This window comes from Erpetoichthys calabaricus, chromosome 3 (genome assembly GCF_900747795.2).
Source record: "Erpetoichthys calabaricus chromosome 3, fErpCal1.3, whole genome shotgun sequence".
Lineage (NCBI taxonomy): Eukaryota > Metazoa > Chordata > Cladistia > Polypteriformes > Polypteridae > Erpetoichthys > Erpetoichthys calabaricus.
In genome coordinates, this window is record NC_041396.2 from 25,006,532 (window position 1) to 25,034,479 (window position 27,948).

At 43.4% G+C, this 27,948-nt stretch overlaps 2 protein-coding genes across 4 annotated transcripts in view; both read left to right on the forward strand.

The window, feature by feature from the left end:
* slc25a55a (solute carrier family 25 member 55a) overlaps window positions 1–27,948 on the forward strand; it is a 640,168-nt gene that overhangs the window by 494,899 nt on the left and 117,321 nt on the right. The gene's annotated exons all lie outside the window — the stretch shown is intronic.
* On the forward strand, window positions 6,851–27,201 carry tshba (thyroid stimulating hormone subunit beta a). Its single transcript, XM_051924315.1, has 3 exons — window positions 6,851–6,958; window positions 13,458–13,610; window positions 26,489–27,201. Exons 1-3 carry the CDS (start codon window positions 6,851–6,853, stop codon window positions 26,759–26,761), a joined length of 534 nt encoding a protein of 177 aa, XP_051780275.1. The 3' UTR covers window positions 26,762–27,201.

A 27,948-nucleotide genomic window follows, 5' to 3' on the forward strand; every position in this document is an offset into this window, starting at 1 on the left:
GAAAACAGTACTCCAGATGAGGCCTCACTACTCACAACACATATACTGACATGAATCGAGGAGTACTTCTTCACAAAATCCCAATGAAATTCCTCAAGGTAGTTGTGGAGTAGGTCCTTAGAGTGGGAATCTGGCCAATATAGTTAAATGTTTCACAAAACTAAACAACTAGCCTCTTCAGCCTATAGGGGGCACTCCTGTAGTTCCCAAATCCAAAATGTCAAAGAAACTGAAAATGTACAGGAACAATGGTATTATCACAACTGAATAAAGAAGGTTACAGGATATTGCTGGCAAAACACCACAAATAAGGCATTAAAGCAAAATGGAAAAACCCTTCACACCTCCCCTGGCCTACACCATCTACCTGTCACCTTTCTTGCTCCTTTCATCTTCTCACTTCTTCATACCAAGTGAACTCTCATCCACAAATTCACAGAAGCAATGGCCACTGACTTCCTTTATACCTGAACCCTTGACTACTTCTGAGGTCACTTCCGGTCCTCTTTAAAATACTTCCAGGTCAGGCCTAGCCCTATAAATCTCCTGGGGTAGTCTGACCAGAGCTCGCTCTAGCAGCCCCAGGTATCCCTGCCAGACTAGTTGGTCATTTTTAACCAAAGGGCTAGACAAACTGACGGGGACCTCTATAGTAGCCTCCTAGGCCAGCAGTAGGACAGCTGGGGACTGTGCACTCTTTTATTATGCTCCCCCCACAATCCTTCCTCGATATTTTCATCCCTTGAGTAATTCAACAAGCACTTATTCCTGCATCTCCATCTGGCATCCCAGCCAGAGCAGGTTATAACTGGCCTCCTGTCCAGGATGAGTTCTAGCCCATTGTGATACAAGGCCTGACTCCAAACAACTTTACACCCCACAAGAGAAAGGATCCATCAACTTTTGACTTGTAGCAAAAAAGGGCAACTAAAGTATTTTTATGACTAAAAGATTTATTCTACAAAAATGCTCTGAAACTAAGGACACCCTGAGAAGCATAAATGGCATGGAAGATGTTGACAAGAATAGACAATCCAAGGAAACAATTCCTAATCCTGAATCCAAAAGAGCAAAAGTTCAAAAAATCCCAAAACACATGAAATTAGATTGTACTGAAAAGCAGAACTCACTAATACAAGTGCATTCAATGAAACACCAGAGACTGCTTGTATTCCTCTGCCTTAGTCTCCTGGAGACAAGAGATGATTCACGTGTGGGGACAACCTGTTAAAAGGGTGAAGTGAAGAGCGGTGAAATCCAGCACTGCAAAGGCTGCACCCACAAGGCTTCTTCCTTAAACTGCCACCGGGGTCTCAAGGACAAAGCAAAAGATACTGAACAAAAGACCTGACGCTGAAAGAAAATACAAATACAAAGCTAAAATTGCTGTTATCCATTCAGGAACGCAGGAGCACAAGGTAATTGAAGTTTAATAATTGATTTGCACGGAGACAGACAGACAGACACATTTGGACTACAGGGCTCTACACGTTTGAGAAGTGCCTCTGTCTGCTCTGATATCTTTCTTTCATTTTAATTGTTGAATCACTACATCACATAACAACAGCACATAGAGTTTAGATAAGCATTGTGGTCCATGGATATGCAATGTGTTCAAATGCTGCAGTTGTCTTGTCATAACATGTCTGCATTTCAATTCGACAGTAATGCAAATCGGCACTAAAAGCACAACTTAAGAAAACGAGCTCCTTCTCAGTCACTCTTGATGGTGATCTCGTCAGACCTTCTTCTGCTGCAAGGAATCTTGGTGTCATTTTTGATTCCTCCCTTTCTTATTCAACCCACATAAACCACATTAAGAAACTTTCTTACTTTCACCTCTGTAACATATCCCGTGTTCACTCTTTCCTCTCCCTTTCTAATGCTGAGAAACTTGTCCATGCTTTTATCACATCCCATATCGATTATTGTAACTCTCTACTGGTAGGTGTCATTTCTAATCTTATCTCACAGCTCCAGTTGATTCAAAACTCTGCTGCAAGAGTCCTTATACGAACCAGCAACAGTGAGCACATCACAGCCATCCTGCTTCACCTTCACTGGCTCCCTGTGTCTTACAGGATTGAATATAAAATCCTATTAATAACCTACAAAGCTTTAAATGGCCTTGCACCGGACTACATCAGTGACCTTCTAAATCACTAGGCTCCTGTTCACCTGATTCTGGTAATCTTGTTGTGCCCCACACTAACCTGCACTCTATGGGTGACAGGGCCTTCAGCTGTATAACGTTTCTATACCAGCTCATACGGCTTCCAACCTTCCTTTTCTCTCTTCTAAGCTCTGTACTTCTCTCTTTTCTTCTCCTTCTTTTTCTTCCTCTTGTGGTGTAGTGGGTCCACAGCTCATGTCAAATGGCCAGTTTTAAAATAAATAATCGCCACACTCGCGGCTTAGCGAGGGGGCGTGGTGGTGTGTGGCCGAGCTGTTCTTGGGGAATTCGTGATGTGGGTGATTCTCACTTAAGTGAGAAGATGCATCCACATCCGTAATTGTTCCCGGGAGCTGCTGATTTCCACAGCTTATCCACGTCCCCATAATATATAGAAGTGCGAGGCAGCTAGTAACGGGAGAGAAAATAAAAGAAGATCAGAAAGAGAGACGGCGGTTGCAGGGAAGAAGGCGGCAGAAGCATGGAGAGGATAGCCGGTGTGAGAGAGAGCAGGCTTGCTGGTAAATGTAGGCAGCTTGAATGGAGAGCCCCTCATGAGCAGTGTGTGGCCGATACTAGAGGAGGGGCAGTTGGAAGTGGTTGCTCCAGCTGAACGGTTTCTAGGAGCTGGAGTGACGGGCAGTATGAATGACTTCCCGCAGAAGGAAACGGGAGTTGAGGAGGCGTAGGAGGGTAAGCCTCAGCATGAGCACCCTGGCCATTGGGGAACCCAAGTCTCGATCCAGTAAGGTAGCTGTATGGAGCCAGGGGACGGAAGTCAACCGGACAGAAGTAAGGTCAGCTGCTCCTACTGATAGGGTGACTCCCTTGTTGCAGGGCCCGTATGGGAGAAACAGGGGAGCTGCCAGTTGAACGGAGAAAGCATTGGGCTTTTTAAAAAAGGACAGCTTTCAGCCATTGTTTTAACTTCGTTGTTGTTTTTTAAACAGTTTTTTCTATTGGTTTTTAACCTCCACTCATCACTCATTTTTATGGATTATTTATTTATGGATATTTGAGAGACACTGCACTTTATTTATTTGGACACTGTTTTGTTTTGTTGGTTTTAATAAAAGCACTTGGCACTTTTACACCATCCCCTTGTTTCATTGTTATGCCTCACTGCAAAGCTCATCTGTGACATTACCAACGGTGTCGGGTTCAAAAGCTCCCTGAAGCTGCATGGGAACCTGGAGCGAACCCGCATCGTCACACCTCTGCACTCACACTTCTCTTATTTACAGTGCATCCGGAAAGTATTCACAGCGCATCACTTTTTCCACATTTTGTTATGTTACAGCCTTATTCCAAAATGGATTAAATTCATTTTTTTCCCTCAGAATTCTACACACAACACCCCATAATGACAACGTGAAAAAAGTTTACTTGAGGTTTTTGCAAATTTATTAAAAATAAAAAAACTGAGAAATCACATGTAAATAAGTATTCACAGCCTTTGCTCAATACTTTGTCGATGCAGTCTTTTTGAATATGATGCCACAAGCCTGGCACACCTATCCTTGGCCAGTTTCGCCCATTCCACTTTGCAGCACCTCTCAAGCTCCATCAGGTTGGATGGGAAGTGTCAGTGCACAGCCATTTTAAGATCTCTCCAGGGATGTTCAATGGGATTCAAGTCTGGGCTCTGGCTGGGCCACTCAAGGACATTCACAGAGTTGTCCTGAAGCCACTCCTTTGATATCTTGGCTGTGTGCTTAGGGTCGTTGTCCTGCTGAAAGATGAACCGTCGACCCAGTTTGAGGTCAAGAGCTCTCTGGAGCAGGTTTTCATCCAGGATGTCTCTCTACATTGCTATAGTCATCTTTTCCTTTATGCTGACTAGTCTCCCAGTCCCTGCCGCTGAAAAACATCCCCACAGCATGATGCTGCCACCACCATGCTTCACTGTAGGGATGGTGCCAGGTTTCCTCCAAACGTGACGCCTGGCATTCACACCAAAGAGTTCAATCTTTGTCTCATCAGACCAGAGAATTTTCTTTCTCATGGTCTGAGAGTCCTTCAGGTGCCTTTTGGCAAACTCCAGGCGGGCTGCCATGTGCCTTTTACTAAGGAGTGGCTTCCGTCTGGCCACTCTACCATACAGGCCTGATTGGTGGATTGCTGCAGAGATGGTTGTCCTTCTGAAAGGTTCTCCTCTCTCCACAGAGGACCTCTGGAGCTCTGACAGAGTGACCATCGGGTTCTTGGTCACCTCCCTGACTAAGGCCCTTCACCCCCGATCGCTCAGTTTAGATGGCTGGCCAGCTCTAGGAAGAGTCCTGGTGGTTTCGAACTTCTTCCACTTACAGATGATGGAGGCCACTCTGCTCATTGGGACCTTCAAAGCAGCAGACATTTTTCTGTAACCTTCCCCAGATTTGTGCCTCGAGACAATCCTGTCTCGGAGGTCTACAGACAATTCCTTTGACTTCATGCTTGGTTTGTGCTCTGACATGAACTGTCAACTGTGGGACCTTATATAGACAGGTGTGTGCATTTCCAAATCATGTCCAATCAACTGAATTTACCACAGGTGGGCTCCAAATAAGCTGCAGAAACATCTCAAGGATGATCAGGGGAAACAGGATACACCTGAGCTCAATTTCGAGCCTCATGGCAAAGGCTGTGAATACTGATGTACATGTGCTTTCTCAATTTTTTATTTTTAATAAATTTGCAAAAATCTCAAGTAAACTTTTTTCACGTTGTCATTATGGGGTATTGTGTGTAGAATTCTGAGGGAAAAAAATGAATTTAATCTATTTTGGAATAAGGCTGTGACATAACAAAATGTGGAAAAAGTGATGCACTGTGAATGCTTTCCGGATGCACTGTATAATGGGGACGTGGCACAGGTATGGCAATTAGCAGCTCCCGGCATCAATTATGGACACGGGTGATCACGCACCCATGCACTTCAGTGCGGAAACGCCTATGCCCGCATCACGCCCAGGAACCACTCCGGCCACACTACCATGCCTCCTCTTTAAGCCGCAAGTGCAGCGATTATTTATTTATAAACCGCTATACCACAATGCCCTTACAGAGCAGCCAGTTCTTTTAAATGTTATGAGACTCTTTAACATGGCTCGGCTGAGTTCAGACCAGACCACTTCTCACTTTTGGAATGTATTGGTGGCTGGAGATCATGGTACCCCCAAGGACAGGGGTTCTAAGGAGAGGGCAGTGTAGCATTTTTGGGTCTGAACCCGATAGTGGTGTGCTACTTAGGTGGCCTCGGACTGTCCAAGGGGGTGGGAATACCTGAAGAAGTTGGCTATAAAGCAGCTCCGTGAGCAGCAGATGGAGGGGAGCACTGACAAAGCACTTAGAGAGCATTTCCATCATGTATACCAGCTTCTAAAGCCATCAGCCTGAATGTGTAACTACTGATGAGCCTCAGCTTTGAATTGGCTCATGGATTTGGGGGATAGAGTGGCATATGGGTTGCCTCTGACCCCGGATGAGTTGGAGTGAGGTGGAGCAGGGCAGCAGGTTTGAGCAGACAAAGAGAGAAAGCAGCTGGGAGCATGTGTCACCACTCACAGACATGAGCAGCATGGCATAAGCAGCACTGAAGATGCCAAAAGATCCTTTGTAGAACCAATCGCCAACAATCAACGTAAAAAGACTAATTTCATTCCTCCATCTCTTGCACACCCCACTGTAAATATTTTCACTTATATTTTATGTCCATTGCTTGAAGATGTTCATATCCTTAGAGAGCAACATAAATTAAGTAGAACCTGCACTCACAATTTCATTTCCAGATGAGTAAAACGGATACTTTCAGGGAGTCAGGGAGTCTCACACATGGTGCAGCTGTTGGGCTTCACTAAAATCCATACTGCTAAACTCTGCAGAGGCCTTGTGTCTTCATCTACTATTCTTGTGCACTTTGTAACAGATCCAACCTCCATATTTCCAATACAACTTCCTGCTGTAAATGGGAAAGCTGAATGGTTATTCAAAATTGATGCTCGGCAGATTTTGAAATTTCTGAATATGCGGATGTCAGGCTCTACTTACTGGCCAATAGTCGGGTCATTAGGGTAAGGCTGATTTATCATAATGATGAGGGACTCTGATCCGGGCACAAGTCAAGTGAGCCTGGTGGGATCAAATGCGATTAACATCAAGTATATAAAGTCAAAGGCAGGTGATCAAAGTGTAGATCGAGACTCGCAAGAGAATAGCAAGGTAGGAGGAATAACTGCATATTTTGGTTTTTGGATTTGGTTTGCTTTAAGAAATGGGGAAAGGGGTCTGAAGGGTGTTTTTTGTTGCTAAAAGTGACACAATGAGCCTAATATAATGATGGGAATGCATAACTAAATCAGCAGTGCTATGTAGGCATCTGCAGCATGGTGACGTAGTGGTTAGCTAGAGACTAGCTAGAGAATCCTGGGTATGAATGCAAGAGTGGGGGAGTGAAGGGAGTTCTTACGGTCCAAATGGGTTTTTACACAGTTGAAGAGAAGGTGGGATCCCCATGGGGTTTTCGGGAAGTTGTCCATGGATGTCAGAATGAGTGTAAAGTAGGGGCCTGGGCTTTTCAAACATCTGGAACTGGATGCCAGAGGCCAGGGGCTAAAACCCTGGAAGGCTGTCCCCCAGCGACGCCACTGAAGCAGGCACATCCATCATGATCAAGAAAACTAACTAGAGGCCATTGAGATGCAGAGTGCACTGGTATCTGGAAGGTTACCAGTCCAAATCGCATTACTGCCAGAAGGGACTCTACTCCATTTGGCCTTTGATCAAGACTTGCAGGAGAACAGCAAGGTAGGAGGAATAACTGCATATTTTGGTTTTTGGATTTGGTTTGCTTTAAGAAATGGGGAAAGGGGTCTGAAGGGAGTTTTTTATTGCTAAGAAAAGCGACACACTGAGCTTAATATAATGATTTGAATGCGTAACTAAATCAGCAGTGCTATGTAGGCTTCTGCAGCATGGTGACATAGATAGATAGATAGATAGATAGATAGATAGATAGATAGATAGATAGATAGATAGATAGATAGATAGATAGATAGATAGATAGATAGATAGATAGATAGATAGATAGATAGATAGATAGATAGATAGATAGATAGATAGATAGATAGATAGATAGATAGATAGATAGATAGATAGATAGATACTTTTTTAATCCCAAGGGGAAATTCACAATATATCATAGTGGTTAGCTAAAGACTAGCTAGAAAATCCTGGGTATGAATGCAGGTCATTGTCTACATTAAATTTACATGTTCTTCTTGGGTCAAAGACATACATATTAAACTAACTGGCACTTCTGACCCACATAGTTAAAGTGTATGGGTATGGGTGGGTTTGTCTAGGGTTGGTTCCTGCTGGGATAGGCTCTGACTATCATGGCCCTGAACTGAGTTACATGATGATAAATGGAATGATGGATGGGTGGGTGGGTGGTTTAGTTAGGTGAATGGAAGGAAGGATGGATGGATAGATTGAATGTAGGGAGGGAGGGTGGATGGATGGCTGAATAGATGGATGGATAAATGGATGGATGATAAATTATATTCTATCATTGATGTTTCTGAAGATTTCATTAAAATATGACTCAAAACCAAAGCATCTAGTTGCTCAGCAGTATAAAATATTTCATATTTGTCCTGGGGGGTGTATTCAAGGTCTTTGTTTCTACAGATCAAGTCAAATTAAGTGCAGGTGTAGGGAGGAGCTGACACCTTGCAGCTTAGCTAAAACAATAAAATTAAATAAATTAATGAAAATGGATTCAGGCCTCAGGCTTTTCCAAATAATTACAATTCTTAGCAAAACTATAACAAAGTAAAATTGCCAAGAGTAAAACGCTATGAAGCACAATACAATTAATTTCTTTTTTAATGTGAAAGCCCAAATAAAGCCTTATGCCCGGCACTTTATTGTATTACATCACAGTGACATGGTGATAGTGAATTAATGGGATGACTGCCTTATGTACTGCACAGTAATATTTTGTGAAGGGGTGTTTAACTGGCAAGAAAGGAACCACCAGGGCAGAAGAGGGCAGAAGACCTCTGGTGGCATGAGACCACCACATTGGCATCAGTGATGTCCTGCAATTGCCATTGAGGGAAGGCAGAGACTGTTATTGAAACTATAGGAGAAGGCACAGCAAGCTGGTGGCACCTTACATGACTTCTAGTCAGAGGGGATGTGAAATTTGACAACTGCATCACCTTAGAATGTCAGATTACACAACTGGGAAATTGCAGGGTGTGTCAGATTAGATGACTCTGTGATGACTTTCCAGCACAGGTTCTGATTTTAAAAGTATCACAAGCTCGCTCCTTTTTCTGACAGCTATTAACATGCTGACTGATAGAACTGGTTGGTATCGGTTGAAGCTCGTATGGAACCCTAGGCTGGTGGGATTTTCCCCTTTGGTGTCCAGAGTGAGCACCCCTTGAGTTATCAAAAGAGCATCTCTCAGAGTCCATTACATGGATAAGGGAGGGAGTGGGTCAAAAGGTCTGGACCACAGTCTCCCTGAGATACCAAAATGGCCTCACTCCGTGTCTGGAGCACACACCACTGAACTTTCATTAATGACGCAACAGGCGTTTTGCCACCACAGAAACTTCGTGGGCACTTTTCATTAATCAACATTCAAAAAACACTTCTTAAAATCTTAGCAAAAGCGCCCACCTTTTATTTTACTAGTGATGTATGAGAGACTTATTTTTTTCTTTTTAGTACACCTTTTAACTTAATATAAGCGTGGTTTTAAAAAAGTATTTTTTTATATATGTATTATTAGGCTTAATTTTAGTTATCTTGCATGTTACAATTCAGAACCCTTATGGGCTGGAGGATGAGTATAGGGACCTAATCAATGACTTTGTTAAATGGTGCGACTCAAACCACCTACACCTGAACACCAGCAAAACCAAGGAGTTGGTGGTGGATTTTAGGAGGCCCAGACCCCTCATAGACCCCGTGATCATCAGAGGTGACTGTGTGCAGATGGTGCAGACCTATAAATACCTGGGAGTGCAGCTGGATGATAAATTAGACTGGACTGCCAATACTGATGCGCTGTGCAAGAAAGGACAGAGCCGACTATACTTCCTTAGAAGCCTGGCGTCCTTCAACATCTGCAATAAGATGCTGCAGATGTTCTATCAGACGGTTGTGGCGAGCGCCCTCTTCTACACAGTGGTGTGCTGGGGAGGCAGCATTAAGAGGAAAGACGCCTCACGCCTGGACAAACTGGTGAGGAAGGCAGGCTCTATTGTTGGCATGGACCTGGACAGTTTGACATCCGTGGCAGAGCGACGGGCGCTGAGCAGGCTCCTATCAATTATGGAGAATCCACTGCATCCACTAAATAGGATCATCTCCAGACAGAGGAGCAGCTTCAGCGACAGACTGCTGTCACCGTCCTGCTCCACTGACAGACTGAGGAGATCGTTCCTCCCCCAAACTATGCGACTCTTCAATTCCACCCGGGGGGGTAAACATTAACATTTAACATTATACAAAGTTATTGTCTGTTTTTCACCTGCATTATTATCATTCTTTAATTCAATATTATTTATTGTATCAGTATGCTGCTGCTGGAGAATGTGAATTTCCCATTGGGATTAATAAAGTATCTATCTATCTATCTATCTATCTATCTATCTATCTATCTATCTATCTATCTATCTATCTATCTATCTATCTATCTATCTATCTATCTATCTATCTATCTATCTATCTATCTATCTATCTATCTATCTATCTATCTATCTATCTATCTATCTATCTATCTGTGTATTGTCACACACGTGCGCATGCAAGGCAGCTAAAAGGTCACTTCTCCGGTTCCAGACCCTTTTGACATCACTTCTTATACTGACCTTTAAAACCACCATCTTTCCTCTATCCCCCCAGTTCTGTTTTGGATAAGTACACATCTGTACATCATTTAATCCTGTTCTGCAGCCAGGATATAATATAAGGGTTGCTGCCCCAAACCTTTTTTGGACTCTTTGTCAATTATTGTAACACTATCTATCTATCTATTGTGGCGAGCGGCTGGGGGCGGTACCCAGCCAGGACGCCTGGAAGGACCGGAGGAAGGATTACGCCTCCTCCAGACCGCAAGGGGGCGACCGTCCTGGTGGCTATTGGGACCAAGGAAAAGGAGCATGGAAGCTCAACCCTATAGGGGCCCGTGGTCACCGCCAGGGGGCACCCCGATGCCTGAGGAGCCCTGGCCCTCAGCACTTCCGCCACACCCGGAAGTACTGGGGGAAAGAAGACCAGGAACACCGGGAGTGCTTCCGGGTACACAGCCAGCACTTCCGTCACACCAGGGTGTGCCGGCAGGCACTCATTGGGAGGCACCTGGAGCACGTCCAGGAGGGTTTAAAAGGGGCCTCCTCCCTCCATTCAATAATAAACGTGTGTTGGGTTTTTGTACCTACGGTGTCCGCCTGTCTGTTTCCGGGCCGTATCCCACACTATCTATCTATCTATCTATCTATCTATCTATCTATCTATCTATCTATCTATCTATCTATCTATCTATCTATCTATCTATCTATCTATCTATCTATCTATCTATCTATCTATCTATCTATCTATCTATCTATCTATCTATCTATCAATTTGACTGATTTAAATGCTGACATTAAGATCTTCTCCATTGCTCCCTGCCTTTCTTCTGTCAGTGAATTAGTCGATTACTACAACAATGGGTTCCACAACATCCTTGAGACCCATGCCCCGGTTAAATCACGAGTAGTCTCTTTTTTAAAATCTGCCCCGTGGTTTACAAGTGAGCTTCGACAGATGAAAACAGCTGGGCGAGCCCTCAAGCAGCATTTTGTTGCAACCAGTTCAACGGTCCACAAATTAGCTTATCGGGAACACCAAAAAAACTACTCCAGGGCACTGACCACTGCCAGATCTCAATACTATTCAAATTTAATCAACAACAGTCCTGGAAATTCCAAACAACTTTTTTCTGTGATAAATCATTTACTCAATCCACATACCTACGCCTGTAATACTTTCACAGAGGAGCAGTGCAATAATTTTATTGAATATTTCACCTCTAAAGTGGACAGCATCCGCTCCTCATTGTCTGCCTCCAGCCCTCCATCGCTGGATGTTTCTACATCAAAGCCAATGGGCTGCCTTTCCCAGTTCCTCTGTACCACAGTTAAAGAAGTTGAGGGCATCATACTGAGGATGAGGCCTTCAACGTGTTCATTGGACCCTTTTTCCTACTCCTCTGGTAAAAGCTAATGTATCAGATATAAGCCCTTTTATTGCTGATATCATTAATCACTCTCTCCAGAGCGGCTTAGTCCCACTGGCCTTGAAAACCGCAAAAATTAGACCTCATTTAAAAAAATCTTCTTTGGATCCTGAAGTGATAGCAAACTATCTTCCGATCTCCAACCTTCCAATTTTGTCTAAGGTTTTGGAAAAGGTTGTTTTGGTTCAGCTTCAGGGTCACCTCAAAAATTCAATCTGTTTGAAAAATTTCAGTCTGGTTTTCGAACTTCTCACAGCACAGAGACAGCCCGGATTAGAGTCAGCAATGACCTCCTGATGGCTGCTGACCAGGGCTCTCCATCACTCCTTATCACTCCTGGACCTTACAGCTGCATTTGATACGGTAGATCATAATATTCTCCTTCATCATTTTCACTATACAATTGGACTTTCTGGCATTGCTTTGGAGTTTTTCGAGTCCTTTCTTACAGACAGGACTGAGTATGTGGCCTTGGGGGATGCTAAATCTCTAAACACACTGTCACCAGTGGGGTCCCACAAGGATCAGTCCTTGGGCCGACCCTCTTTAATATCTATATGCTACCCCTGGGTCACATCATCCACAAGCATGGAGTTTCATTCCATTGCTATGCCGATGATATGCAGCTCTATGTGAGACTGGATTTGACTTCTCTTACACCTCCATCAACTTTTGAGGCCTGGATGTCCAAGAACTTCCTCAAGCTGAACAGCACCAAAACTGAAGCTTTATTAATTGGCACCCCCCATCAACTTCATTCCTCTGTAAATTGTATTTCCTTTTCTGACCGTACCATTACCCTCTCCCCTTCTGTTACAAATCTGAGTGTCAAGTTAGACTCCCATCTGTCATTTGATACACATGTCCATCACCTTTGTAAAATTGTATTCCTTCATTTCCAAAGCATAGCCAAACTTCGTCCCTACATCTCCCTCTGTGATGCTGAAAAGCTAGTTCATGCCTTTGTCTCATCCAGACTGGACTATTGTAATGCTCTCCTCATCGGGATACCCAACAAGAGCCTTCAAAAGCTACAAAAAATTCAAAATAGTGCTGCAAGAATCGTGATGAGGGTGCGGAAATATGAACACATTTCACCAATCCTTCAGTCACTTCATTGGCTCCCTATTCACCTCCATATTGAATACGAACTCTGTTTGTTTACTCACCAGTGCATCCATGGAAATGCTCCACAATATCTTAAAGAACTTCTTATATTACAATCCACTACAAGAAACTCCCGTTTCACAAATACCCACCGCCTTCGCCCCCCTGTGACCAAACTTCATACAATGGGAGACCGAGCCTTTGAGGCCGCTGCTCCACGGTTCTGGAATGGCCTACCAGAGAGCCTGAGAATGCAGCAGATTGTGGGCTGTTTTAAAAAATGGCTAAAGACTTTTCTATTTAGGAAAGCTTATTAACAAGAATGTTATAATTATTGTTGTTTTATCTCTGTTTTCATCTTGCCTTGCCTTTGTTTAATCTTTTTATGTTGCACTTTGAGATTTACTGCTAATGTAAAGTGCCCCTATAAATAAAATGTATTATTATTATTATTATTATTATTATTATTATCATCTATCTATCTATCTATCTATCTATCTATCTATCTATCTATCTATCTATCTATCTATCTATCTATCTATCTATCTATTATATAGTGCCTTTTCTATCTATCTATCTATCTATCTATCTATCTATCTATCTATCTATCTATCTATCTATCTATCTATCTATCTATCTATCTATATATCTATCTATCTATCTATCTATCTATCTATCTATTATCTAGTGCCTTTTCTATCTATCTATCTATCTATCTATCTATCTATCTATCTATCTATCTATCTATCTATCTATACTGTATAATTCAAAACTTCTACTGAAATTGTTTTTCTTTCTTTTTTTAAATTCTTGACCAATTATATCAGGTTTCACAAAGAATGATTAGTTCAAGATGAGCATTCATAAAATGTATGTTTTGTTTTTATTTTCTGGCAGATGGTGTTGGCCTGTCTCCTGGTGTTTCTGGTCTTGGAGAAGACCACTGCTCAGTGTGTTCCAACCCAGTATACACTTTATGTAGAAAATCCAGAATGTGCCTTCTGTGTGGCTGTAAACACAACCATCTGTGCTGGTTACTGCATGACAAGGGTAAGAGAAGACCGGATTTATTTATCAGAGATTCAAGACATGTGTACAGGTAGCAATAAAACTTATCCATGATATTTTATTTCCAGTTAACTAACTCATTTCTTACCATTTGATGGTCGGCTGGCTTCTTGGAACTGTGATCAAAATAGAATACAACAATAATAATAATTAATTACATTGATATATCACTTTTCTCACTACTCAGATCACTTTACATAGTGAGTGGGGAGCCACTTTAACCACCACCAATGTGTAGCTTCTACCTGGATGATGTGACGGCAGCCATCTTTGTGTCAGTACGCTCACCATACATCAGCTGTTAGATGATGAAGGGGTGAGAGTCAGTTGGCCAATTAGAGACAGGGGATTATTAAGGGACCAGAATGACAAGGTCATGGTGTTCAATTAAGCCAGGACATTGGGATACACCCTACTCTTTACAAAGGATGCCCAGTGATTTAATTTAATGACCACAGAGAGTCAGGATCTCAGTTTTACACCTCATCCAAAAGAACAATGCCATATTTACATCACAGCGTCCCTGTCACTGCACTGGAGCATTCGGATCCCCACACACACCACAGGGTAAGCACCTCCTGCTGGCCTCACCAACACCTCTTCCAGCTGCAACCCAAGCTTTTCCTATATGGTTTCCCACCCAAGTACTGGCTTGGCCCAAACATGCTTAGCGTCAGGTGGATGAGCTGTTCTAAAGCGCAGGTGGTATGGCTGATGAAAAAAGATGCAGTTAGTCACAGCACATCCTCTCATCCTGCCATTGTATTGCTTAACTACAAAGAGCCCTGATGATGATCTCCTGGTGCACATATGTGACACCCCTAAGTAAATTCTGAAAGGTCCTCATTCTAATCTTGCACTGGCAAAAAGCATTTACAAAGTTAACAATGCACACATTAACTCTTTCAGGGTGGATGTCAACTTTTGTCGAAATTCAGGGGTAGAGGACGGTAATCAGCCGTAAAACTTGCTGTTATGTTTTAGTTCGACTCTCTTTGCTGCTTGTGTTGATCGGTCCCCAGCTGATCGTGGTGCTGAACACTCTTGTGTAGCTGCTGCGCTTACAGCAATGTTCGCCTGGGAGAATCGCCCATTTACAATGACAAGAGGTACAAATCAGATTGTGTCGCACTGCCATACAAAGACAGCCAGGCAGCCAGCCTGCCACGGATTCCTAACGGCTATCGAGCTGCCCCTACACAGCTACCAGAGACCCTGAACAGGCGCTGACAGCAGCCACAGCAACAGATGTTTTACGTTGATTTACATGTGAAACCTTTGCTTTGTGTGCTTTTCAGAAAAGTGAGTTGCAAAAAATATTCAGCCCTCAAAGAGTTAAATAACCCTCATTAATATGATGCCTATGACCCATCCCAGTGATCCACACACAAATGACGCCTTATTTTCAATTAGTTTTGTTTTAACAAGGACAACTTTTATCTATGACCATTAACACTACACTAGAACAATAATTTTTTATCTAGCATTGTTATGTCTTTTTCGAATGCTGGAGACCAAAACTGCACACAGTCCTCCAGATGAGGCCTCACCAGACTGAGCATAAACTCTGTTGACTTGTACTCCACACATCAGGATGCTATATAACCTGACGTTCTGGCGTCTGAACACTGTCTGAAAGTTGATAGTGACAAGTCGACTACGACCCCAGGTGCTTCTCGTAAGGTGTACAGTACGTTCAGACGTGCCCCCCCCCCTTTTGTTCTATTCAGACCTGACATTTTTACTTCCTTTGTGCAATACTTTACATTTAAAGACATTAAATTTCATCTGCCACAAATCTGCCCAAGAATGTATACAATACAATACAGTTTATTTTTGTATAGCCCAAAATCATACAGGAAGTGCCGCAATGGGCTTTAACAGGCCCTGCCTCTTGACAGCCCCCCAGCCTTGACTCTCTAAGAAGACAAGGAAAAACTCCCAAAAAAAAACCTTGTAGGGAAAAAATGGAAGAAACCTTGGGAAAGGTGGTTCAAAGAGAGACTCCTTTCCAGGTAGGCTGGGCGTGCAGTGGGTGTCAAAAGAAGGGGGTCAATACAATACAATGCAGTACACAGAACAGAACAATTCCTCAATATAGTAAGAAATAAAAAATATAAATTTTAGAAGTACGGAGCAGAATTTAAATGTAGATGATATATCCCATGATAAGATTTGGATTTGTGTAGAGTCCTGGAGACCTCATCCTTCAAGCTGCCTCCCCCATTTGGCCATTCCACGGCTGAAACAGTGCTGGGCCAGCCAATCCGATGAAAGGACCCCTCTTTCCCACGATCCTGCGATCCTCCATCTGGGATGACTTTTCCTTAGGCAGGCAAAACAACTTGGCAGGTGGGCCGTGGCACCAAGTGTCACATTTGAGTACCGAGAAGAAAAACAGAATAAGTGAGGGTTAGCATCCAGTTCTAACTATTATGTTACTTATGTTTAAGTGCTAATGACTAACAACAGAGATGCAGTCTGTACAGTTAATCAGCAGCTCTAGTCAGGGTGTGCTAAACTGAAGTAGTGAGTCTTCAGCTGGGATTTAAAAGCTGAGACCGAAGGGGCATCTCTTATAGTAGCAGGCAGACCATTCCACAGTTTAAGGGCCCTGTAACTAAAAGCTCGACCTCTCACTGTTATTTTATTAATCCTTGGAATCATAAGCAGACCGGCATCTTGAGATCTTAATGTGCGCTCAGGTTTGTAAGTCATGATAAGTTCAGACAAGTAAGCCGGACCTCGACCATTTAATGCTTTATATGTTAAAAGAAGGATTTTGAAATCTGCCCTAAACTTAACCGTATGTATGTTGTCGAAGTCCCTCTGTCTGATTCTGGATTATCTGCCAATCCGCCTAGCTTGTTATTATCTGCAAACTTAACCATCTTGTTATTTATGTTCCTGTCTAAATCATTTATATACAGTATCTCACAAAAGTGAGTACACCCCTCACATTTTTGTACATATTTTATTATATCTTTTCATGGGACAACACTGAAGATATGACATTTTGATACAATGTAAAGTAGTCCGTGTATAGCTTGTATAAGAATGTAAATTTGCTGTCCCCTCAAAATAACTCAACACACAGCCATTAATGTCTAAGCTACTGGCAACAAAAGTGAGTACACCCCTAAGTGAAAAATGTCCAAATTGTGCCCAATTAGCTGATAGCTGACAACGTGAGTATATACGGTATACAAACTTCACACAGGCAGTAATTGCATCATCTATGCATGTCATTCCAATAAAGCTACCCATAAATAAGACCATCTTTGAACTGGTGTCTGATTAGAGAAGGCATTCCCTTCTGGTCTGTAACCTCCCTCATGCTCTTCAGTTACAAATGACCCCCATTACTGTAGCCTGTTCCCTAGTAAGTAAGACTGTCTGCTCTGAGCTGCAGATGATGAACCACTAATTCTGCCTCCACTGTAAGCTGCAGATGTAAATGACACCATTCCCTGAACAGTGCAAAATTAGACAAGCACTACCCAGCAGAAGCCTCACGCAGCCATAGATGACCCCCCTACATGCACATACATCGATTGGCTCTCGACTAAAGCCAAACAGGCTCCAACTTGTTTGTAAACTTGCCTGTGTTCTAACTTTACTGATGACCTCCCTCACCTCCTCCACCTTATTCATAGTCACACATGACCTTGCTGCTCAGAGCTATTAATGGCTGAACTCTGTCTCCCCCTCCTCCTCACAACACTTTCCCACTCTAAAGTAGGCCTACACACTTCACGCTGTTACGCATGACCCCCGGCACCTTTTCCTCTAAAGCACTCTGCACATGCAGTCATAAACCTTTTGAATTTTACCCAGCATGCAGTTAAATGGTTAACTCTTCCTCCTCCTTCTCCTTCTCCTTTACCCTTCCATTAAATTGACTGAAAGCAGTGGAGGTGTCAGAAGACAGCTGAGGGTCAATGTGTAGTGAACGCTGGCCTAGCATTAGAATCTAGACAAAAAAAGAAAATTAACATAGATCCATCCATCCATTATCCAGCCCGCTATATCCTAACTGCAGGGTCACGGGGGTCTGCTGGAGCCAATCCCAGCCAACACAGGGTGCAAGGCAGGAAACATACCCTGGGCAGGGCACCAGCCCACCGCAGGACACACACACACTAGGGACAATTTAGAATCGCCAATGCACCTAACCTGCATGTCTTTGGACTATGGGAGGAAACCCACGCAGACACGGGGAGAACATGCAAACTCTACGAAGGGAGGATCTGGGAAGTGAACCCGGGTCTCCTAACTGTGAGGCAGCAGCGCTATCCACTGCGCCACTAACATAGATCTTTTAGTTATAAAAGGATTGTAAAATGTGATGTGGCCTGTATGACAAATGGACCATTCAATCAACATGCATTTGCTTTCCCATCATGTTTTGAAGGTCAATCATTAATGAAAATTAGCAAGATGCAGCAGTTAGCTGTGACTCAGAAAACCCAAAAAGGAGAAATCTGTCCAAACAAGCTGGACCTCAATGTCCTTAAAGTATCAGTGAACCAGCACCCGAGATCCAAACGTCCTCAGCATGAAGCTCCATATCAGTTTCTTTAACAGGGAGGGGAAGTTCTAATCTTAAGGATGTGGATCTTAAGGTGAAATCCGTCCCCAGTAAGGCATAAGGCTACGTTCACACTACTACACTATCATTTAAAAACTCAGACGTTAGCTTCCATTTCCACCTTTTGTCCACACCACCCTGCCATTTTTAACTCCCCAAAAACAGAAACTTTTGGTAAAGTTGTCCAGAGCCTTCCATAGACTTCTGAACAGCTGCAATGTGGACGGATGAAAATGCAGACTGATTGGTTTGTTCTTATTACAAGACCCTTCCCTGTGAGATAGTGAGGTCTATGGCAGGTGCATTTTAAAGAAATAAATAAATGCACGTAGGGTGCAGGTAGCATGGCTCTGGATGCAGATGTGGGGGAACCCTTGTGACATTGACCCAATCCCTCATTAGTGCTGGAGCCATGATTGCTGCACCTGCATCCCACAGGGCTTTTTAACAGAGAACCGAGGTGCAAGTAGGAAGAGAACAAAATGAGAGGTAAAACAAGAGACCCATGAATGGAGCGCAGTACCGGGTGCCTGAGAGAAAGGTGGCAAATCCCACAAATCAGAAGCCTCGCGGTGGAGCGATTGATCGGCGCTCCATGAGGTGAATCGTTACCCTCTGACTTAATGGAGGAGTAGGTACAATGGTGGTGAAGTCCTATTTAGGGATCCATAGGATGCCAGGAGAGCTTGAAGGAATGCAGGAGCACAGCTGGTTCTGAGCAGACACCGATGGAAGGCAGCCAAGATGGGGGGCAGAAAGGGGGGGCTACAGCTGCTGGAGTCTCCGCCGGCTGAGCCAGCCATTGGGTGAGACGGAAGAGAGGAAGTTGCACTTGAAGGGAGAAAGAAGAGCAAGGACCCAAAAACTTTGTTAATTAATTCTGGTTTTACCCTCGGATTATTTATTTGCATTTTTAACTCACGGATTATCACCTGAATTTTAAGGATTATTTATTTATTTATTGAAGATCTTTGATGCACTGCACTTTGGATGGTTTTGTTTGGTGTTAAATAAAAGCACTTCAGTCATTTAAATTCTTTGCATTTCTATAGCACTTTTCTCACTACTCAAAGCACTCAGCATTCGCAGGTTAAGGGCCTTGCTCAAGGGCCCAACAGCGCAGAGTCCCTGTTGGCATTTATGGGACTTGAACCGGCAACCTTCTGATTGCCAGTGCAGATCCCTAACCTCAGGGCCACCACTCCGCCAACTTTGCACCAACCGTCCTGCTGACTGTGTGTGTCCTCATTTTCCAGGCTCCTCGGTGGTCCCGGGTTCTAGAGGCTCCTTGAGGCAACTAGGGAGTGTAGAGCCATCCTGGACCACCACATTCTCTGATTGGATGGTGCTTTAAAATGTTACTGTACTTGCACCGACATGACTCCCAGTCTGCATTCTCAGTAGCTGTGCTTGCCTCACACTTGTACGTTACTCTCAATAACAATTCCACCTCATCATCGGTCCAAACAGATCAGTCTGTGTTTTTGTTTCACAGATTCGCCATTGCTGTTCTCCATGTGTAAACACAAGTCCTCTCTTCCTGTTCCTGCCAATGTGTGCATCTCTGTTGTATATAAATGACAAAGTCATACAAGTTGCCAGTCAATTTAGTTTGAGCAGACATGCTTTCATAAACAATGTGAAAATGCTAGTGTGGACAGTGGTTCGTGTTTGTTTAAAAAATAAACCCACAGTTTTCAAATGAAAACATAGTAATGTGGACGTAGCCTAAACCTGGACACAAACCTAGAGGTGCCATGTCTACTTGCCTTTATCTGGCACCTTATTGCTTGGTGGAGCGCAGTCGACACTCCTAGTTGATAGTGATGGCCTAGTTCAGGGGTGGCAAACTCCAGTCCCGGAGGGCCGCAGTGGCTGCAGGTTTTCATTCTCACCCTGTTCCTAATCAGTGACCAGTTTTCACTGCTAATTAACTTCTTTTTCCCTTCATTTTAATAGCCCTGATTTTAAGGATTCAGTGCTCTGAATTAATTATTTTCTTCATTAAATGACAGCCAAACAGAAATGAGATGCGAAGCAAGTCAACAGATGACCAGCTAAATTGGGGCTTCAAACTCCAACTGATTTCACTCCAACCAGTTTCTTAATGAGAAGCCAATTCTTGCTGTTAATTAAACTTGTTATTTAATTCTATGGCTTGTTGCTGCTCTCATTCTGACACAGCAGACATTTCCATAATTGTTGATTTTATGTTTTTTCTAAGAACATTGTCAAAATGTTTTGGGGACCTGAGAGATCAACCTTACTGAGACCTTCACCTTTCTTTATTTTCAGATATTGTGTGATGGGCATGGGTGAGCTGGTCATGTGGCGGCTTGTTTTGCGTCTCATTATTGTTTGGCAGCTAATTAAAGAAAAAGAAACAACTAAGAGGCCTGAATCAAGTTAATTAAAATTAAGGCAAAAGAAGTTTATTAGCAGCAAAAACTAAAGAAGAAGATGGTTAGAATGAAAACCTGCAGCCACTGCAGGACTCCAGGCCTGGAGTTTGCCACCCCTGGCCTAGTTTATATGGTGTAAAACAGGGGTAGGCAACGTCGGTCCTGGAGTGCCACAGTATGTGCAGGTTTTTGTTCCAACCCAGTTCCTTAACGAGAACTCAATTATTGCTGATGAAGCACATATCGCTTAAGTGACATTTTAATGCTTCATTTTAGTGGTCTCGCTTGTTAAGGTTCTCCAACCTTAATTGCTTATTTCAATCTTAAACTGCTGCATTCAGTGTTTTAATTGCTCCTTATTAGCAATAAGATGTAAAACAGGGGTAGGCAATGTCGGTCCTGGTGAGCCGCAGTGGCTACAGGTTTTCATTCAACCCAATTGCTTAATTAGAAACCAATCATTGCCAATCTCAGACCTTATTTAATTTTATGGCTTGTTAGTCTGTGCAATGTAAGGCTTTTATATCGTAGATTTTTTTCCTTTCCAAGGATATCATCCAAATGATTTGAAGCCTAAAACAGATCATTTTCAGTCTGTCACATTTTTTCTATTAAGTGTTTTATTAAATCAAACCGTGCATGATGAACACACACAGATGTAATTGGAAAAAAGCTAGCTGGAGAACTGCTGGCTGCTTTGTCTTTTACATCTTATTGCTAATAAGGAGCAATTAAAACACTGAATGCAGCAGTTTAAGATTGAAATAAGCAATTAAGGTTGGAGAACCTTAACAAGCGAGACCACTAAAATGAAGCATCAAAATGTCACTTAAGCAATATGTGCTTCATCAGCAATAATTGAGTTCTCGTTAAGGAACTGGGTTGGAACAAAAACCTGCACATACTGTGGCACTCCAGGACCGACGTTGCCTACCCCTGGTGTAAAAGATTAAAGGTCTCCGTGACTCCTTGAACCCTCTGATCAGACGTCAGACACCATATAAAAGTCCACATATTGCTTTTATTTAGACAAATATGTGCACCAAGCACCCTATACTCCACTACACTCATATACAATAAATCAATAATTAATAAATCAATACAATAACCAATCCTCCTCGCCCAGACACTTTGCCACCCTACCTCCCAGCTCAGCTCAGTGTACTGGGCTTCCCACAGTCCTTTTATATCCCCTGACCCGGAAATGGTTCCTGGCAAAACCCACAAGTCCGTTTTCCTTCCGGGTCAGGGTAAACAGTCCTTTTCTTCACCCCGGGAGTACGTCGTTTCTTCCGGTCACGTGACTGTGACACACTCCCAGGTTATAGGGCACGCAAGAGCCCACTAGCCCCCCTACAGCGACTCCCGGTGGCCCCCAAGGTATCCAGCAGGGCTGTGTATATAAACTTACAAAGTCCATGAGGCCCTGCTGGCATTCGGGGCACCATCATGCTGTCCGGAGGGCTCCTCCTAGCGGCCTGGGGGTGAGGGCCGGACTGGGAAGCCGGCAATCCTCCACAATGGGCAGAGCTACAACAATTGATTCCGCAATTTAACTCACTTATAACCCAAATCCCGTCCGACACTAGCTTAAACTGACTGCAGTCCTGTTCTTCACTATGTCATGCACAACATTGTTCACCGAAACACACCTTATACCTCCCATACCCTTTTCACCATCTCCGGTCTTCCTTTCTTCCACCATTTGTGCTTTTTCTAAAACTATTCCACCCAACACCAAGCTCGGAGGCTCTCTAGCCTTTTCTTCCTTGACTTTACCATGAACATTACCTCTCTGCACACAGTCATCCCTCACACTAAAAGTCTCATCACCCTTAGAGAGGCATTCAACAGACATTCAGCCCAGGGTCCTCACACAAACAGCGTTATCAGAATTGTACAACTGTTTCTTACCCTCGATGCCATCTTATTTGATAACAGCTTTTTTCAGCAGATTAGTGGCATTGCAGTGGGTATCCAGTATCAGGGTCGTTCTTAGGACATTGGGGGCCCTGGGCATAATTAGACTGTGGGGGCCCTAATGCGTGTAGTATTAGCTACAGTTCAGCCAGATTTGACCTGTTTCCACTGGGCACCGCGTGGAGGTATGTAGCTAAGCCCAGCATGTGCAAAATGTGCAGTGCAGTGGTGCAAATTTTTATAAATTTTAGAGCATTTTATTTATTTTTTTGTCACAATTAAAAAGTGTGTTTTTAATACCGTTTTACATTTTTTTCTACCAAATTAAAACTTGGGCTAAAGAACATTCCAGAATAAAGCTCCAGAAATGAAATTAACTTTTCGTGGTTTAACACTTGTGAAATCTTTACTTACTGCTGGTTGGTTTTGAAAGGAATCAGTAGGAGAATGCACCTTTTTGGCAATGACAAATTTCAGCAAAGCTCCTTTTTGTGTCTCAATAAAGGCTACATCATCTGCCTTTTTCTTTCGTTTAGCAGCACCGGATGGATAACTGCATTTCATATTAATATGGTACGTGCAAAACTGCTAACGTGAATAAGACGCCGTTATGAGCGGAGTATGATAAGGCCAATGCCAAGGCGAAAAAGGGAAGAAAGCATTATTATGCGACAGAAAAACACGGGAAGAAGTCCGCTCCCCCGCTCACGATACAACCGTGGTCTGGAATGGAATGGTCTCCTCCGACGAGAGCACTCTATTTATTGACTTTTGTCAGGGTGTGACATAACAGGGCTCCGTCTGCGCCTGTGCAGGGCCCAGGCCATACCAAACGCCCCAAGCCCCAGTTCCCTGTTGCAGCGTCCCTGCCCCGGGAAAGGGCAGTAAGCTTAGCATTAAACTTCGTAGTACATATACATAGCTTGCGTTGATCTTAAAAAAAAAAAAAACCTCAAATGAATGGGCCCCTTTTGTCTTGGGACCCCAGGCGACTGCCCTGCTCGCCCATGCCTAAGAACGGCCCTGCCAGTATGGGACCTAGCTATGCCAACATCTTCATCGGCTTCATTGTCTGGGTGGAAGAGCATTTCTTTTCTTCCTGCCTAGGCTTTGTACTGGACCTGTACAAAAGATAGATTGACATTTGTGTTGGTGCTCCCTCTTGCTTTGGAAACCAGGTATGGGAATTCATTAATGATTTTATTAGTTTCCATCAATCTCTCACATTTACAGTCGATGTTTCTACCACAACTCTACCATTTTTAGATATCAGTCACTCTATCAGCTTTCCAGGACCTAGAATCTCTGCTTATTATAAGCCAACTGACTCACATACTTACCTTCTCTACAGCTCCTGCCACCCTTGGCATACGAAAAATTCTCCACCTCTTTCACAGCTCCTTAGATACCACCACCTCTGCAGTGATGAGGTTGACTTCTGCAATGAAGCACTCAGAATGACAACTTTCTTCATTGATATAGATAGATAGATAGATAGATAGATAGATAGATAGATAGATAGATAGATAGATAGATAGATAGATAGATAGATAGATAGATAGATAGATAGATAGATAGATAGATAGATAGATAGATAGATAGATAGATAGATAGATAGATAGATACTTTATTAATCCCTAGAGGATGCCCTTCTCATATTGTTGACAGGACCCTCAGTCAAGCCAGGAGTAGTCCTTGTAACATCCACTCCAAGAGAAACCCCAATGATGAAACCCACATCCTACTGGCCTTCCCATTTTATCTCTCCCAAAGGTCATTAAACAAAATTTTCAGATTTTGCAGACTGATCTTTCCACAGGAGTCTTTTTTTCCTGACCCTCCCTAGAGTTCCTTCCATCGACTGCCTAACCTACGCAAACTTTTCATCCACTTCACAGAGGAGAGCCACATTCCTCACCAGGCACTCTGAGCTGTAACAGGAGCCGCTCTGTCACTTGCAACAAAACCCTTGCGTCTGGTTCCTCTGGTAAATTCAATATTAAACAACGGGCCTCTTGGCAGTTTAAAAATCTCATCTACTGCATTTCTTGTAGGAAGTGTTTAGCCATCTACAGAACAGAAACAGAGAGATGGCTAGCAGACCATTTAATGGAACATGGTTCGAGCCATGATGATCAAAAATCTTTTGAAGCCTTCAGCAGAACACTTTTTGATGTTTGTCACACTGATCTCTCTGACATTTGCTTAAACTAAAAAGGTTCTTCACCTCCAAACTTTGTGTTCTTTCACAGGTTTTCAAAGACACTAAAAGCTAAGCTCATCCTCAGCCGGAGATCACACCTTTCTCCAGGTCTTAATGACTGACTAACTTTTTAATCTCTCCCTCATTTAGTGGCAAATTTTTCACACCTATTCTCCCCATTTCTTCCCCAGCTTTGTTCCCCATCCTATACATTATCACACACGTGTGAGTAGGAGACAACTAAAGGGCCCGAATAATGGTAATTCCACATCCGACCAGGTGGCAGCGGGCTGCATTGACTGTCTTTCTCAGTCCCTTGCAGACCATTCTTGGGAATTCCTGCCGGGTTCCGGCACCTCCGATGATGTCACTTCCGGTCCCGGCACCTCAGATGAAGGCACTTTCGGTCCCAGCACCTCAGAAGATGTCACTTCCGGTTCTGGCTCCTCTGATGATGTCACTTCCGGTGCTGGCAAATAAAGACGCCATCTTTACTGACAAGAATCGGTTCAGTTGTGGACTCTGATCTGTAAAGAGCTGTGCAATACCTTAAGCTTTTGCAGCCAGGACATAATATCCAGGTGGCTGCCGCAAACCTTCTTGATGTCTTTGTGAGCTCTTTGTGATAACATGTTACTTGCTCTTTCCTTTTCAGGTGCACACCTGGTGAGGGCCTTACAGCCGAAACGTTGTGTCTTTTACCTTCATTTCTTTTCAGCATAGAAATAATCTTTAACCTTTTATTCCTCAGCCACTCCGAACCTCTGGTTCTTTTAGAATTACTTCTGGGTTCAGGACTCGTCTCCATTCAGATCAGGAGCCCCAGGCTAGAGAACCAGCCCCTTGCACCATGTAGTCCCTGAAACCTCAGATGTAATATGAGCCTTAACTCTTTGAGGGCTGAATATGTTTTCCAAAAAAAAACAAAAGCAATGGTTTCACACAGAAATCATCATTAAACATCTGTTGCTGCATGCTGTGGCTGCCAGTTTGCCAAGAATGTGCAGCAGGCATGCTGCCAGGCTGTCTTTGCGTGGCCGGGGCAGTAGCAGCAGCAGGAGTCATGGTCACAGTGCATTGCAACCTGGTTTCTACCTCTTACCATTGTTAAGTGGCAGTCTTCCTGGCGAACATTGCCATAGGCGTGCCAACTACTTGAACCTGTTCAGCACCACAATTAGCTGGGGACCAGTCAGCTGAAGCTGGAACCTCACATTTGTTTTCGATCACTTGTATCAAAATCCGAGTCCGGCAAAGTCATAGTCCAGTTCGGAGATAATAGGCAAAACTTCGTCCACGCAGTATTTTGCTTTACGCATTCGCTTGGATCTCCAGCCATTATATCAGTTGCATTTTTGCTATTGTCTGCGCCTTACTACTCACACAAGCCCAGGAAATCTCGGTCAAACCAATGAAGCTAACTTTCCTTCTAGCAACGAGAGTCCAACTAAAAGATAACGGTTGGTTGTGTCACAGTTTACAGTTGATTACCATCGTCAACTCCTCCTTTTGACAGAAGTCGACATCAGCCCTGAAAGAGTTAAAGAGCCAGAACAGCATCGTAGCTCCCTATTTAAGTCATTAACAGTAATATTTTCTTAAACTTAAGCAGTCATATTTAATTCTTCAAATATTTCAAAAATGTCTTCATTTTTTATTTTTCCTCAATTAATGAGCCAACTGACTTGGCTTAAGTCATGTTTATCTATGAAATAATTAACAGTCAGCTGAAATTCTGTTCTAGGATGTAAATGTCCGAGGGCTGCTCCCCAGGATGGCTTTGTCTCAGACTGTCTGCACCTACCAGGACTTGGCTTACCGCACCATCAGACTGCCTGGCTGTGCTCCTCAAGTCAACCCCTTCTATACATACCCAGTGGCCCTAACCTGCAAGTGTGGGAAATGCAACACGGACTTCAGCGACTGCACTCAAGAGCCCACTCTAGCCAGCCACTGCAATAAGCCCCTCCTCGATTTTCATCTTGATTTGCATCAGAGCAATTTCATCCCCCAGTGAAGTGGAGTGATTAAGGTTCACCTTGTGTTGACAAGTTTTCATCATGTGCCACTATATTCATTTATTGATTGGTTTCGACATCCCGTTCCAGGCTCCTGGGACACACAAATTATTTGCTAGTTATGCTGTCACAAGGAGACACTTGGAACATAGGAACAAGTAGAAGACTTTACAAACATTTTGACGAGAGTATCCCTTTGTAGCCCAACAAGTCTATCATTTCTATTCAGCAGTCACATTGTTGAAAGTCCCTAAAGTTTTTTTTTCCAGTCCACTACTTGCTAGCCTAGTCTTTGTGTCTACAGTTCGCTGTGTGAAGAAACCTTCTAACCTTTTGTGAAATATACCTTTAAGTTCTCAACTGAGTCCCTGTGTTTTTGTTAAAAGAATTTATGTGATAGTAACAGCTAGGATGCACCATATCGATTCACTTCATAAATGTAAACAATTCGATCATGTCCCCTCTTAATCTTCATTTGCTTAAACTTAAAAAGGTTCTGCTCCTCCAAACTTCATCAAAAGCTCATACCTGCCATGATCTGACTTTCAATTTTAACTTTTGCTTTTTTGGTTCTTTGGTCTCCTAATTTTCTTTTCAAGCTTTTTATGTAGTTTTGGAAACCAAGCGATCCACTTGTTGTATTTATTTTGTGTTTCAACACATGTTTAACAATGTGTGACAGTTTAAAGGTCCCCGTGTCCCCTTGAACCCTCAGACCAAACGTCAAGACACCAGATAAAAATCCAAAATGTTATTTATTATAATAATAAATGTGCACAAAGCACCCTCCACTCCACTATACTCCAATATATCCATCCATCCATCCATCCATCCATTCTCTTCCGCTTATCCGAGGTCAGGTCGCGGGGGTAGCAGCTTGAGCAGAGATGCCCAGACTTCCCTCTCCCCGGCCACTTCTTCTAGCTCTTCCGGGAGAATCCCGAGGCGTTCCCAGGCCAGCGGAGAGACATAGTCCCTCCAGCGTGTCCTGGGTCTTCCCCGGGGCCTCCTCCCGGTTGGACGTGCCCGGAACACCTCACCAGGGAGGCGTCCAGGAGGCATCTTAATCAGATGCCCGAGCCACCTCATCTGACTCCTCTCGATGCGGAGGAGCAGCGGCTCTACTCTGAGCTTCTCACCCTATCTTTAAGGGAGAGCCCAGACACCCTGCGGAGGAAACTCATTT

Bases quoted from the DNA above. Each gene is read 5' to 3' on its own strand.
- tshba (XM_051924315.1), top strand. From the start codon at position 6,851: ATGCAGAGTGCACTGGTATCTGGAAGGTTACCAGTCCAAATCGCATTA. The intron at 6,959-13,457 runs GTAGGAGGAATA...ATTTTCTGGCAG, and splicing joins ACTTGCAGGAGAACAGCAAG to ATGGTGTTGGCCTGTCTCCT. The intron at 13,611-26,488 runs GTAAGAGAAGAC...ATTCTGTTCTAG, and splicing joins CTGGTTACTGCATGACAAGG to GATGTAAATGTCCGAGGGCT.